Source organism: Macrobrachium nipponense, chromosome 4, assembly GCF_015104395.2.
Source record: "Macrobrachium nipponense isolate FS-2020 chromosome 4, ASM1510439v2, whole genome shotgun sequence".
In the NCBI taxonomy this organism is placed as follows: Eukaryota; Metazoa; Arthropoda; class Malacostraca; order Decapoda; family Palaemonidae; genus Macrobrachium; species Macrobrachium nipponense.
In genome coordinates this window covers 28915060-28930836 of record NC_061100.1, presented here as the reverse complement: position 1 = coordinate 28930836, position 15777 = coordinate 28915060, and the positions used below count along the sequence as shown (strand labels likewise).

The window sequence follows — 15777 nt, the reverse complement described above, 5'->3', positions numbered from 1 at the left end:
GATCTGTTTATAAAAATGTTGATATAAAGCTCGAAGAGCATGCTGATAGAATTCATCTTCTGTAGAAGAAAGATGCCGTAGACCTCCGTGAGTTGTGCTATATATATGCGCGCTCTTTCTTCATTCAACGTCCCATCCTGTTTTCCATAAAACCTCTAGAAGAACGTCCGGCATGAATGTTTTATTCGTCAGACACTTCAAACTATCGTGGTCCAGAAGAGTCATCATCTCTGTTGATGACATACTACCCTGAAAACTTTTCTCTTGCCTTTAACATATGGAAAACTTACAGTATTGTAACCACTTAGTACATATCCACAGAGAAATGCTGATGTAGCATGTTCAGGTGTTACGTTATTCTTTTTATCCAACATCAAGGCAATTTTGTGACAAGGCAAGAGTAGGGAGACCCGATTTCGGCTCAACCTCAACATCCGACCACGAATTTGGCTCTCAGACGCTAAACCCCATAAGCTCGCCTTTATCTTAACCTCACATACGTTGATCCTTAACGACTCCACGGGAAAACCACTAAATATTTCTCTCTATTTCAGAAAAGAACTCCAAAATGGCTCATGAAGAAACTCTTTGGATAGGAGAACCATGGTTTCGCTCGACCCCTTGAAAATACCGTACCCCATTTTGGCTCAAGATATACTATACGGATGAAAAAACCATCATTTCACGACCCTTTGAAAATACCCAACCCCATTTTGGCTCAAGATATACTCTACAGATGAAAAAACCACCATTTCACATTCAGCATCTAAAATTTCCCTCTTTTACTCTGTTTCCCCAGCTCACAGTGCGTACGTCGTCATCTCTGACTTTGATAAAGTTTATTATTTGCTTTTTCCCCAAATAGTGACTCACAGTCAGGTGGTTTGTAGTCACATACCCATGCCTTTGATACAATTTATTTTCGGTTTTGAGTAGGTTACTATCCGTCACCAGTATATATTTCTCTCCCTCTCTCCTTTTTTCCTGAAAGTCGCTTCTGAACTTATTGCATGCAGCCTTCTCCGACTCGGTTGATGTTGCAGCCCGGTCGAATAAACTAAACATGCTGGAACAGATATTTGAAGTGTATCAATTTCGGAATGATATAGGTACTATTAAGAAGAATATTTGCAAAGGATAATTATACGAAGTAAGGCAACAATGCTGATTTGTGCGCATTGAGTAATCCAGGTGTATTTTACCTTTCACGCCAGAGGTGACAGTTAACCCAGTCAAAACGGGAAGAATAGGATACAGAGTGAGTTATCTCTTCCGCTTTAAACATTCGTTATAAGTTATGACTCTTCTTACTACTCGACTTTTAATCTTAAAATTTTTTCTTTTGGAATATTTAAAATAGTACTCTCGTTACAACCACCGATCACTCCTGTGTAAATGGTGTACTGATAAAAACACTTTCATTCCCGTTAGAATATTCCTTATTATTCCACGGTAACTGGCGCAGTGTACGGAAAACGCAACACAAAGTTTGCACTTATACGAGATATCTGGTTGTATCTGTCTTAACTTCGTAAAACGGTATATTCAGAATAATTATGCAGAAATCTGAAAAATTCTTGCGAATAAAATTCAGGCTCGATAGTGTAACTGTCAAAGAATGATAATCAAAATTCTGGGTTACCTTTCCATGTAGAAATATACCCAGTGACCTATATCATTAATACCCGGAAGATGACTCTAAAGCGTTAGATATAAAGACTAAAGGTTTATTTCTACTTAATGGTAATATAAAACTTCCTACATCATCTGAGGCGGAAATTCCTAAACATCTAATTAGCGGCCCTAGAGTGTCATTGAAAGATATTTCTCATTCTCTACCCAGTGACCTTTATTATTAATACTCGAAGACGACTCTAAAGTCTTAGATGTAAAGACTAAAGGTTTATTTCTACTTAACAGTAATATAAATTCTCCTGCATCATCTGAGGCGAACATTCCTAAACATCTGGCCCTGCCAATCTAATTGTTATCCTCATACTAGCAGAAATTTCGACCAGTAGCAAATCCTCCATATCCTTGGTCATGACACTAAAACAGAAAATATATCTCCCCCTTTTAAAAGCATTGTAAGTGATCATGTTTTCATGCCCGGCCCTGATTGCCTTCTGTGTTTCGTAAGATAATTGCGTTATTCTCCCAGGGAATGTACTCTGAATATTATATATAATGTGTTCCTGTTAATAGTGATATGTATATTAACTCTAATCGCAGTGTTCGAAATATAACCCGTTCCTGGCATATTCTCCCGAAAAATTCTGCATATCAACCAAGGCGACTGTTAACTTTTTGGGAATACACGTTCCAAACGCCTGATCGATTAATATAGATGATTCATTCGTTCCGATGATATACGTTTTATTCTGATAAAGCCTCGTTCAAAGCGGACATGGCATTATGGTGCGGGGTAACCCTATTAATCCATAATTTTGCCTTCTCCATGTCCAAATGGTTCAACTCTACATTTATATCTATTCTATACCTAAAATCCAGCTGTCATTAGCCATTTCTAACCTAATTCTCAAACCCACCGAATCTAGTTAATACATGTCAATACTCGCTAGATCAAGGAGCAAGGGGGAGTAGGTATGTACACCAACCGATTTAGGAGTCGCCATGACACTCGTTTCCCACCTGGCAGCGTTCTGGAAGGTTATTAGCTGTGAATGATGTAATTTACCAAACGTCCCATTATAATTGTCATTAAAAAATCCACTCCGTCACAACATAGTCAACGCACTGGGTTGAATTTTTTTTTAACTGTTTAATATACGATTGATAGTGAAATATCAGACAAGATTCCACCAACTTCTCATGAAAAAATATGGATACGGATCTGGAAAGTGTTACTTATTCTGTTGACAAATGCTTCCTACATTTACCAGTATTCAAACGTAATATACTATACCCCCGAAAAAAGCTTCTGATTTGGGAACCTTCTTTAACGTCCTTTGCATAGTATTCCCATCCTTTTTCTTTAGAGGAATAATCTGTAAATACCTCGAAAACTGATCGATGACTATTAAAGAATATTTATTACCGTATTTATAAGGGACGAGTTTAGACATGCCAGTCAGATCACTGCTAACGACAGACGACACGAGGTTTTGGAGATACGACCTTTCTTCTTCCAGGGAATTTCTTCAGAGTTACTTTATGTCAAGTATAAAAGGGTTGACTCTGTAAGACATTTTTGACATCATCTCTAGTTATATTCTTCTCAACCTTCCTCACATCTCTGAATAATGTATTTATACCGCTAAAACTGTCGGGGTATTCAACATTTTCGTATATCTTCTTCTTCTTCAATACCCGCAGCTGCTTCTTAGTCACCACTTTTGAGAAATAACTTGATGTTCGGTTTCACCCGTCGTTATATTAGTCCTGAGCTGTAAGCTATCAGATGTGCTAGCTGTGAGGTCAACCAGCAGATAACTGCACTACTAGATATCAAGATATAATACTTCTTATATATCTCGGAGAATTCGCCACCTTTCTGACGTCTGAATAACTGACAGACCAAAGTTCCAATTTGAACTAAACCTCTATTCTTCACTAGAATGTAATGGGAGCAGTCGAGACTGGTTCTTCTACTGAATGTACCCGAATGGAATGTATTCTGGGTTATGAACACGACTGAGATAGACGAATGTTGTCCAGCAGCAAACGCCTCTGTGACGTGTTTATTATCACTCGCTTCTAGAAAGCAGTCATCGAGAATGTATAACAGTCCCATGTCAGTCGTCCTCGATCTATATATTCAAAGGGGTTTAATAATTCTTTACTAACCCTGATCTTGTTCCACTATAGACAAGTACTCTGTAATGGATGTTCATTCACCCCACAGTAGATTACTATATTATAGAATTTCTCTTCATACTCTTCAATTATTTTCAGGCAAATCACACACTTTCCCAAGTTGCTGCTGTACTACCATGCTATGATAATTCGGGACGGATATACGAATAGATCTATTGCTTCTGCGTAGAAAGGAGTTTTGCTTGCATCTCAAAGGTTCAAATGATTTGCATCTCAAAAGGTTCTGATGATTTGCATCTCAAAGGTTCTGATGATGACACTATTCATACGAAGAGAAAGAATGTGTAAAATAAGGGTGGCAAATATTTTATTTACTTAGAATAGACATTACAAATGAATACATTTTTATATACATGAATAGTCATGTCATGATAAATTTTTTATTTGCATAGAACACAGGTGTGAAGAGAAAGGGTGTAAAAAGTAGTCAGCAAATATTGTATTTCAAAGAAGGTTCTCGAACCTGAAACTTTTTCGGGGGTATCACGTTTGAATACAGATGAAGGTAGGGAATTCTATAACAAGCAGGTGAGGGAATACCTGAACGACAGAAATATAAAATTATATAGAGTACATCCAAGAGAAATTAAACCCGGCGATAGCTGAAAGAGTTATCATGACACTTAAAAGTAAAATATATAGTTACTTAACTCACAACAATACAAATAAAATACGTTAATGTGCTGCATGACATTGCTACCTGCTATAAATAATACGCCACACAGAGGATTAGGAGGTGGGCAGACCTCGAATCGCATTCATGTGTTAGTAGACAGAGAGGATATAGGATATAAGCCGTCAGTTTTTTCGGGATATATACAATTAAAACACGGATCACTGCAGAAAGAACCCGTCAGTTCCTTTTTTGAAGGTTGGTAATATAGCAGATGATGACAGGACTGTATTCTTCAGGAAGGGATATACCGTGCAGAACACTTAAGATTGATTTAAAAATAGGGAAAGTTGACGGGAGAGTAGAATCCTACAGTGTATTATTAAGAGGGACTTGCAAGGGGGAGTCTTAAAGGACTGTTTTATAAAGAAGAGTTAATCCCTGCTGACCTACTGGAGCTCTACGACATCAATATTTTAAAAAAGGAAGAGAGGTAATAGGACGCAGTACTACGTCGGTGGAGGGAGTACCCGAAACGATTAAATTCCTGGTTGGATGAATCTCAGCTTGTTTGGGTGTGAGCCATCTTAGCAAAATAAAAGCGTTAATATTTCCATCTACTCCCGAGAATAACTTATGAGAGGTTGATGAAAGAAAGGAGGGGCAAAAGGAGGAAGATCGAAAGTGATCGGTAATAACATTAGTAATAGTAAAGACGGTGGTAATGGTAATAGAAATAAAGGTGATACGAGTGTCATGAGTGAAACTCGCAAATCGATTCCTCTCAGCATTTAAAACACGGGAGATAGACATAAAGTTCCAATGCCGGTTAAATCAGTTATACCTCTTCCTCCTCCAACAACGTATCAATCAGGACTGCGGAAATCCTCCCTTAAGTAATATCATTCCCATATCGTTTAATGAGAGCCAAATCCATTACACCACTGGTATATTCGAATATCTACGAGACTTGGGAACTGTTCTCGCGAGCGGATTGAAGAACTAATGCAGTAAATGTACAGGATTATAAATACTTGATTAACATAGAGGGTATCAAGGAGTGGTTGATAAGAAATCACTCGTTAAAAAAACGCTTGAATAATTGACCGAATTAGGCATAAACAAGATGCGGGAAAAACAAGAGGTGTGGTAGGGAACTAAAAGACTTTTAAGGACTCTTATTAGGAACTTCTTTGAGGAAACGAGTTATAACAGGAAGATGGCCAACACCTGTTCGGACATATATATATATATATATATATATATATATATATATATATATATATGTTGTAACTAATAAGGAAAATGGCGTTTTAGGTTTTTCTAACGGGCGACTAAAATGACGATTTAGTTTAAACGTAAAATCTTTGAGCGTTTAACTTATAATGTTAATTTTAAGCTAAATGCGTTATCCTTTAACTTAAAATTGGTATGGTTTTCGGCGGATAAGAATACTTATTCCATTATTATTATTTGAAAGGTAAAGAATTAGGTTTTAAAACTAATAACATATAAAAAAAAATATATCCTTAATATTAATAATAGGAAAAGAAAACGCAGATTACTGCTCGTTTTTTATTTACTGCGCTGTCTCCTTCATAACAAATTGATAACAGTCGTCATCGTATTCTTATAAAAGATCATATATTTTTTTTCTAATTTCCTCGAATTTTTCACGCGCCCTTTCAGGTATATGTACACTTATTTTTTCAAATGCTTCAACAAGTCTTCATTACCATCAATACTAAGAAACACATATCCTAAAGAATTAGGTTTTAAAACTAATAACATATAAAAAAAAATATAATCCTTAATATTAAATAATAGGAAAAGAAAAACGCCAGATTTACTGCTCGTTTTTTTATTTTTTACTTTACTGGCGCTGTCCTTCCTTCATAACAAATTGATAACAGTCCGTCCCATCGTATTCTTCATAAAGATCATATATTTTTTTTCTAATTTCCTCGAATTTTTCACGCGCCCTTTCAGGTATATGTACACTTATTTTTTCAAATGCTTCAACAAGGTCTTCATTACCATCAATACTAAGAAACACATATCCTATCCCATTCCGGAACTGACTAATGTTAATTTGTTCCATTGTCTTTTGTTTAAACTCATTAAATAACTCCTTTACCCTCTTAACAGCTTCATTATATTCTTCATTAAAACTTTCGAGCATCCCCTCAGTACGTGAATCATCCGCTTTCAAGTAATCACATATTTTTTCGTTCAATACACGGAACGTTTTATAACGAAATTCGAGACCCTCTATTGTTTCGAAGTTATCATCGTTGTCGAGTTCATCTAGCCTTTGGCACAATTCATTGTATTCTTCGCCTCGTTCGCTTTCGCACTTGTCACATGATTCCTGCACATATGTTAATTTTCCTTCTTCCTTGTGCAATTTGCAATCTTTACAAATTTCCTTCACTATTTTTAGTACCAACATGATGATTTAGAGTCGTCTGTTGTAGATTCACAATACAATGAAGGTGAAGATGTGAGACACCACCGCTGACTGGCCCGGTTAGAACAGTAAGGCACCCCTATAAGAAATGCCCGCATTATATAATGGCAGGTAACATACAAAACATGGAATTATTAATTAAATTAATAAATACATATAATAGTATATAATTATCTTTTATTTATTTTATTATATATAATAATATATATAATACCACACTTATTATATTATTTTTATTAATCTTTACCTTTAATTAAAAAAAAGACAAAGATCTATGGCAAAATATATCGGTATTGATGCTATTGAACAGTTATGTATCAAGAAAATGAAAAAATATATTAGGAATATAACTAAAGGCATGGGAATAAACTTAGATACAAATGTAATTAATCATACCCTAGCAATATTATTATCATCTACTAATAAAATTCAATTGAAGGTATATACGACATTATTAACCTTTTTGCTGAAGATATCATTCCTTTGTTTAGAGACATCGTTGTCAACGTCAACGTCATAAATTTTCGATTCAACGAAAGGTGACGGCAAATTCAAATCGCCATCTTCATAGACAAACTATAGGAAAGTTAATTAAACAACATATTTTTCGAGACGGCAATACTATAGCAGAATTATCAAAATTCTTTTATTGTGATGATTCAAATCTTTACATTTTTTTATATAAATTTTTCAAAAAGAGTATTACATGCGTATCGAAATTAGCAAAATTAATTTTAAAAACTCACTATAAAATTAATTGTTCATTCAAAGATAAACATTGTTATATTGATTTTGAATATAATATTCGCAATAAAAACTTCATATACAACCATGGAAGTCAAATGATGCTTCTTTGACATTAAGTACACAAAAGCCTTTAACTAAAACAATATTAACTCAATATTAGGAAAATGTATTGCCAAAGAATTTGGTTTTATCCAAAAATATTTTCATTCATATTCAGGTTTTGTAATTGTGCCCAAATATAACATTCTATTATTTATTTCATCGCATATACAATATACAAAGGGTCTATCTAAATAAATGTTATTCTGAACCTGAACGCAACACGAATCCGTCATACAACATAACCCCACAGCCTTAACTTTCGTTCCAGTTTCGTCATTTTCAATCTCCACCTTCGATTCAAATAAAATAAACCGCATGCTTTGGCCGCAAATATGAATCCTTTTTAAACATTTTATTTTGTGGTAATTCGCTCCATCTTTTATGAATAAACTTAATTCGGGTATTTTATTTAACGCGCCGTTTAATTTGTAAGAACGTTCAAATTTAAATTTGGGCATATAAATATTATCGTAACGGATGTCTACTCCTGATTCATTTATCATTTTTATAACATTACCCATATTGGGGATAATATGATTGGTTAATTCCTTAACTGTAGATATTTCACTCGGTAGAATGGTCAACATAACGACGCCATTGGTCGTATATGGAAAACGATAAAACGTTACATGTCAAATCGCCAAAATTCATTGACAATGACGTTTTTATAGTAGTATAAGTCCTTTTCATCATTGGCACTTTTATTTCTTCATTGGGTGAAATGGAAAAATTTAAATCTCTAGTATTTTCCAGTACAAATGGATATTTCCATTTTCCATTCATTATAGTTTTAGAATAAAATATATATTTCATTAATAAATGAGTAGCATCAATTGTATCATTTTTGTTTCATCTTCAATATTTTCTTCATTATTAATTACTATTTTAAACGTTGTTGCATTGTTTGCATGCATTATATTTTTGATTTTATCAACAAAATTAATATCAATGTCGTCTGCGACAATTTGAGGGAAAATACCGACAATGTTTTTGTTTCAAACGATGATGGTAACGTATTGTTCAATTCGTTGATGATCGCATTTCTTGTCTTTTCTTGTGATTTATTTCTTCCAAAGTTTTATCATCTGCCGCTAACATCAAAATAATTTAAATATATTAAATAAAACATTCTTTACTTTTTACCCAATATAGCATTTTCGTGGTTATCTAAATTTTCAAATATTTTCAAAAATAAGTTGTTAGTAATGACAGTCATTATTGAGTAATAGTATATCTCTTATATATCTTCTTTTTTATATTTTTTGGTTCTGAACCGGGAACTTGATGGTAAAATCCTTTTTTTTACGAAAACAACGGTTAGAATTGATTTTTTTTTCAAAATTATCACCATTCCCGACACTATATAATCTACCAAAAATCCTTTTACGAAAACAACGGTTAGAATTGATTTTTTTTCAAAATTATCACCATTCCCGACACTATATAATCTACCAATATATCATTCAAATTTGGGTGGGGCGCTTGGTTCACTGTGATACAATGAAGATATGAGAGCGTATTCGCCACCACTAACTAGTCCAGTTAGAACAATAAGGCAGTCTTTTAATGCGAGCCTTTATATAATAATTTTTAAATTCAATATCCCAAGAAATGTATAAAGATATGCATTAATAACAGTATATTAATATTATGAAATGGTTTAAATTTATTATCTTTCAAAGAAAATATTACTTTTACAGTTTATCGTTTATTATACAAGACTGTAAATTGTATATAATGTAAAAATGGGTATTATTATATTTTCTTATATTTATTTATTTATTTATATGTAAAAAGTTATTTATTTATATATAATAATAATATTATAGAATAATTAAAAGTTATATTATTAAAAAAAAATGAAATAATAACAAAACTATGCGTGTTGTAGCAAAAGAAATATCGACTTAATAGTTAAAATGCATTTTGTATCGAAAAATAGATCCAAGTTATAAAATAAATTTTTTAACCCTAAAAAAACAAAAATTAACAATGCCAGAGAAAAAAAACCCCAAAAAAAATCCCAACTTTGGGGTAAAAAAAAAAAATATAGTGGTTTTTAATGGAGTTTAATGTTTTTTTCGCCAAAAAAAAAATCGGATGAATGAAATTTCTCGAATAATTCTTAATTTTATTAAATTAACGTTTTTCTAATTTTATTATTTGCTTATAAATAATATTATATAATATATAATCTACATATTATTAATTAATTAATCTAATACTAAATATAATACTAAATAAATATATATTAAGAATAAATAATATAATATATTATTTTTATATATAAAATAATTATACCTATATAAAATGATTAATGAAAAATAATTATAAACTATTAAAATATGATTATTTATATATATATATTATATTAATTATTTATAAAAAATAATAGTGATAAAAACATGAATTTAATAAAATTAAGAATTATTCAATACCAGGATTTTTTCACTGATTATTGTATATACTTCTTTCAAAAGAAAATATTAGATATAATATAAAAATTAATTAAATAATTTACAACATACTTGGAATATACCAATTTTTTTTTGTACTATTTCATATCATTACTATTTGAATTAAATAAAAAAATTATTAAGTCGTATACAACTTTTTTATTTTACTATAATTTTAAATCTAATAATTCTTTTTTGTAATAACTATATATTCCCACTAACAAAAAAATTGGATAAAATGAAACACCTGAACAATTCTTAATTTTATTGAATTGACGTTTTTATTACATTTATCAAGTTATTTACTTTATGATAAAAATGGAAATGAATTTTTTTGTAAATAATTTTTTTTATTATTATTATTATATATTTTATATATACATCTATTAAATAATAATAATAAACACAATAAATAGCAATATATATATTATCATTGTTATATATAAATATAAATTAAGTAAAAATAGAAGATAAAACATGATAAAAATTACAGAAGGATAAAATAAAGATAAATTAAAGGTTTCATAGTTAAAAAAATAAATATTTATTTTTCATCAATGAAAACCCCAATATTAACTGGTTTTTGGGATGAGATTTTATTTATTATTATTATTATATATATATATAATAGTATGTTTATTATTCTTTTATTTACCTAATTAATTAATTCCATGTTTGTATGTTTGTTTTGTATGGTATCGTTACATGGAACCGGTGGTTATTCAGTAGTTATTGTTTCGTGATCATACAAGCAAGACAACGAACTTTTTTGCAGTGAAGGGAATTTTACGTTCCAAAGTAAAATCTTTTATCAATTGTGCTATAATATCGAGGAATTTATGTAGTTGAATTAGCATTTTGCACTGTTCGTTTAAGAAACGAATAAACGAAAAACTCACTCAATTTTTATATTTTTTAAAATTATATCTGTAGTATTTGTATGTGTATGTTTTTATATTTGATTTATTTATTTATTTATTTATAAAAAAAAATAATGTCCTCGGATTATACCTGCCCCAAACGGTTAGACTTCCTCCTCAAGATGCCGCCCATCCCACGAGAGGCTTCACTCAAGCACGCATGGAATGCAGAAGACAGATCGCTCAATATTTTTGTCAAGGTGCGGAAATTGTATTTCTGTCATTTACTGTAGTATATGTAGGCAGTTATTTCACGAAGTTAAGATTTGACTGTTTCATTTCAGTTTAAACTGTAATATTTTATGATTTAACTAAAATTTTTTAGTGTTACTTTATATCATTCTTATTGTTGTATTATTACAGGATGACAAAATGACGTTCCATCGACACCCTGTTGCCCAGAGTACAGATGGCATAAGAGGAAAAGTTAGTTATACAAAAGGTCTACATTTATGGGAAATACACTGGTCTACTCGGCAACGGGGTACACACGCTATTGTAGGGGTTGCCACTAATGAAGCACCTTTACATTCTCAGGGATACCAGTTAAGTGTTATGTACATGTCCACACACCTAGTTATTTGAACAAAGTTTTCCCTCCTCCAGTATGCACAACACAAAGAAAGTGTGCAATAGTGAGTTAATCCTTATTGTTCCCTTCCAGGGTTTGGTAGGCAGTAATGACCAGTCATGGGGCTGGGACCTAGGCCGTAATAAGTTGTATCACAATACCAGGCAAGGCAACCCGGACATTACTTATCCTTCATTATTAAACAACAATGAGACCTTCGTTGTCCCAGATAAATTTTATGGTAAGTAGGTGGTTATTATTATCCTTATTGTGATTGCAAAACACTTTGCCTTATTATAAGAATATTTGAACCCTTTCCTCCACTTTGTTATAACCCAACTTAAAATGACATCCTATGTCTTATTTTCAGTTGTCTTAGATATGGACGAAGGAACGTTGGCATTTGTTGTAGAGGGTCAGTATTTGGGAGTAGCATTTCGTAACCTGAAAGGCAAGAAGCTTTTTCCTATAGTTTCAGCTGTATGGGGCAATTGTGAAATTTCTATCAGATACATAGGTGGACTAGATCGTAAGTATTGCAGTATTTTTTACTTTTTCCAGAATGAATTGTGCTTAATGTTGTGAGAATCATAAAAGAAAAAAAATTAAATTTCCAAGATAAGACCTTTCCTTGATGCATCAGAATATTTATGAACTCAATTTTTTATTTTTCTTTATCCATAGCGGCACCGCTACCTTTGATGGATTCATGTCGCTGGATAATACGGCACGCTGTTGGTAAACAAAGGTTGACTCGTTTACGGGAGCTAAATTTACCTCAGTCTGTTATTCAGTACCTGCTGTACCACGGGGAGGCCAGCTCTCGTAGCACCAACGTGACATCCGAACTACGTCATTGTCACCAGAAATACACAACTTTCACACCCCACTGGAAGGCATGAGAATTGAACTCATGGCCTATATATTGTAAATATTTTCTTACTTATATACACAAAAAATAAATTTAATAATATTTAGGTTTTGTAACTATATTCCTCGTAATTAAAAGCGCTGAGTGAAATTTGACTTTTTCTTATATAAAAAAAAATAAAATTGAGTATATAATAAAAGCAATCATTTTGTTATAATTCATTCAATATAATAATAATGAAGCGAAAATTATCAGTACATAATAATGATAATAATAATGGCAATAAAGAATTGCCCCCAACAATAATGAATAAATCATTTCTATTTTTTGTTTAATATAGATTGGATGATTATACAGGGAGTTCACCTCAAGCATTGGGGTTTAATAATAGTCATCGTTTACCAATTATTCGAATGTTTGGTGTAGATGTCTCGGGTAATTCGGTATGTTGTCATATTCATGGATTTTATCCCTATTTTTATATGAATTATCCAGAAGATAAATTATTATTATTAAATAATATTGATTCATTTAAGAAACTAATAAACGAAAAACTTGCCCAAAAATTATATTTTTTAAAAAATATTACGGATTTTATTATTTCTATAACAATAGTAAATAAAAGAACTATTTATGGGTATAATAGTCATAATGAAGGTCTAAAACGTTTTTTAAAAATAACGATAGCATTGCCCAAATTAATTCACGAAGTTAAGAATATTTTAGAATTAGAATTGAAAGGAGAAAACGAAGATGAAGAAAGAAAAAATGAGTTTTACGAAGCCAATATTGATTTTATATTGCGTTTTATGATTGATGTTAATTTATCGGGGTGTTCTTGGATAGAAATACCGTCCCAATCTTGTATTTTTAGGGATAGCAACAACGAAAAGGAATCCACATGCCAAATTGAAATTGATGTATTGTGGACTAATATCATGCCCCACGATCCGGTTGAAACAAAATGGGCTAGTATCGGACCCCTCACCATTCTTTCTTTCGATATTGAATGCGCAAATCGGCGAGGTATTTTTCCTACGCCCGATAACGATCCAATTATTCAAATTGGCAACGTTATCGCAAAACACGACAAATTAGAAATGAAAAAGGTAATTTTTGTGTTGGGTAAAAATTGTGACCCTATCGAAGACGCCAAGATATTTCTTTTTCATTCTGAACAGGAGATGTTAAAAGCTTGGTCTCGTTTTGTGCAAAAGGTAGTAGACCCTGATATTATTACTGGATACAATATTAATAATTTTGACTTCCCGTATTTAATTGGTCGGGCCAAACATTTGAACATTGATGATCAATTTTATCTAAGTAGAATAAAAAATGTAAAATCTTTCATTACGAGTTGGGGGTTTGAAAGTAAACAGGTGGGTAAAATCGTTAATAAATGTATTAACGTGGAGGGTCGATGTATTATGGACGTTTTAAGCGTTATTAAAAGAGAATACAAATTACGGTCTTACAGTTTGAATGCGGTTTCTCAGTATTTTTTAAATGAACAAAAAGATGATATTCACCACACCGAAATATCAGAATTACATCGCACTAGCGCCCAAACGAGACGAAAATTAGCCGTTTATTGTTTAAAAGATGCCCTTTTGCCACTAAAATTAATCGATAAATTAATGTTATCTATCAATTACATTGAAATGGCGCGGGTAACGGGAGTCCCGTTAACTTTTATCCTCACGAGAGGTCAACAAATAAAAATAATGTCTCAATTATTGCGAAACTGCGCCTTGGAAAATTTTATTGTTCCATCGTGTGAAGGGGGATTGAAAGGGTGTATGGGTTATCAGGGCGCTACAGTCATTGAACCTGCGAAAGGATTTTATAACTCCCCTATCACGACGTTAGATTTTTGTTCATTATATCCGACTATAATTATGGCCCATAATTTATGTTATACTACATTGTTATTAACCAATAATGATAAAACCATATTAGCGTCTACGGATAATTATACTAAAACGCCCACAAATAATTATTTCGTCAAACCTCATATACGTAAAGGTTTATTGCCTAGAATTCTAGAAAATTTACTAATGGCGCGCAAAAAAGCCAAGGATGAACTGAAACGTGAAACTGATCCGTTAAGGAAAAAAGTTCTAGATGGCCGACAATTAGCCTTAAAAATATCGGCCAATTCTGTATACGGTTTATTTACGGGCGCGCAAATGAGCGGTAAATTGCCCTGCATTGAAATATCTCAGAGCGTGACAGCGTTTGGACGCGAAATGATCATGTTTACGAAAAATAAGATCGAAGAGAAATACGTTAACGCCAAAGTCATTTACGGAGATACAGATTCTGTCATGATAAACTTTGGTGTCGATACCATCCAAGAGGCCATAGTATTAGGTCAAGAAGCGGCTGCTTTTGTTACAAACTTTTTTATGACTCCAATTAAATTAGAATTTGAAAAGGTATATTTTCCTTACTTACTTATAAATAAAAAACGTTATGCGGGATTATATTACACCCGTCCTGAAAATTTTGATAGAATTGACTGTAAAGGCATAGAAACCATTCGAAGAGATAATTGTCGATTCACCGCTGAATTAATATCCGAGGTTTTGAATATAATTTTGATTCAGAGAGATACAGAAAAAGCCATTACATTAGTTAAAAATACTATATCTGAATTATTACACGATCGGATCGATATTTCAAAATTAATTATTACAAAAGAATTAACCAAAACCAAAAAAGAATATAAGGCCAAACAAGCTCATGTGGAATTGGCCTATAAGATGAAATTGAGAGAATCCAGTACAGCCCCCCAACTTGGTGATCGCGTTCCGTACGTCATAATTAAATTGGATAATAATGAGAAAAAGAATACACCCCTGTATCAAAAAGCCGAAAGTCCCGAATATGTTGTAAAACATAATTTGCAATTAGATTATAATTATTATTTAAAAAATCAAATTAGAAACCCCCTATTAAGAATATTTGAACCTATTCTCGGGTCAAATGTTGAAAAAATTCTATTAAGCGGTGATCATATGATTTCCAAAACTGGAACTGTTTTAAACATTTTATCTAAACCCCGAATAATGTGCATAAAATGCAACGCTAAATATATTCAATCCAATAATAAAACGTTAATATGTATTCATTGTCGTCAAAAGAAAAAAATGGATCAGAAGACAATATGTTCATTTTTGAAAAAAAA

At 32.1% G+C, this 15777-nt stretch overlaps 2 protein-coding genes across 2 annotated transcripts; both read left to right on the top strand.

Moving 5' to 3' along the window:
• The first annotated feature begins 10941 nt into the window (after positions 1–10941).
• On the top strand, positions 10942–12858 carry LOC135211625 (protein gustavus-like). The gene is made up of 5 exons (XM_064244909.1): positions 10942–11345; positions 11509–11697; positions 11810–11957; positions 12087–12245; positions 12401–12858. Exons 1-5 carry the CDS (start codon positions 11220–11222, stop codon positions 12616–12618), a joined length of 840 nt encoding a protein of 279 aa, XP_064100979.1. The 5' UTR covers positions 10942–11219; the 3' UTR covers positions 12619–12858.
• A 79-nt stretch (positions 12859–12937) lies between these two features.
• LOC135211323 (DNA polymerase delta catalytic subunit-like) lies at positions 12938–15772 on the top strand (the record flags this gene model as incomplete). Its single annotated transcript, XM_064244640.1, has 1 exon — positions 12938–15772. A coding segment is annotated over exon 1 (2772 nt), but the record flags the coding sequence as incomplete, so codon positions are not given.
• Between the last annotated feature and the right edge of the window lie 5 nt (positions 15773–15777).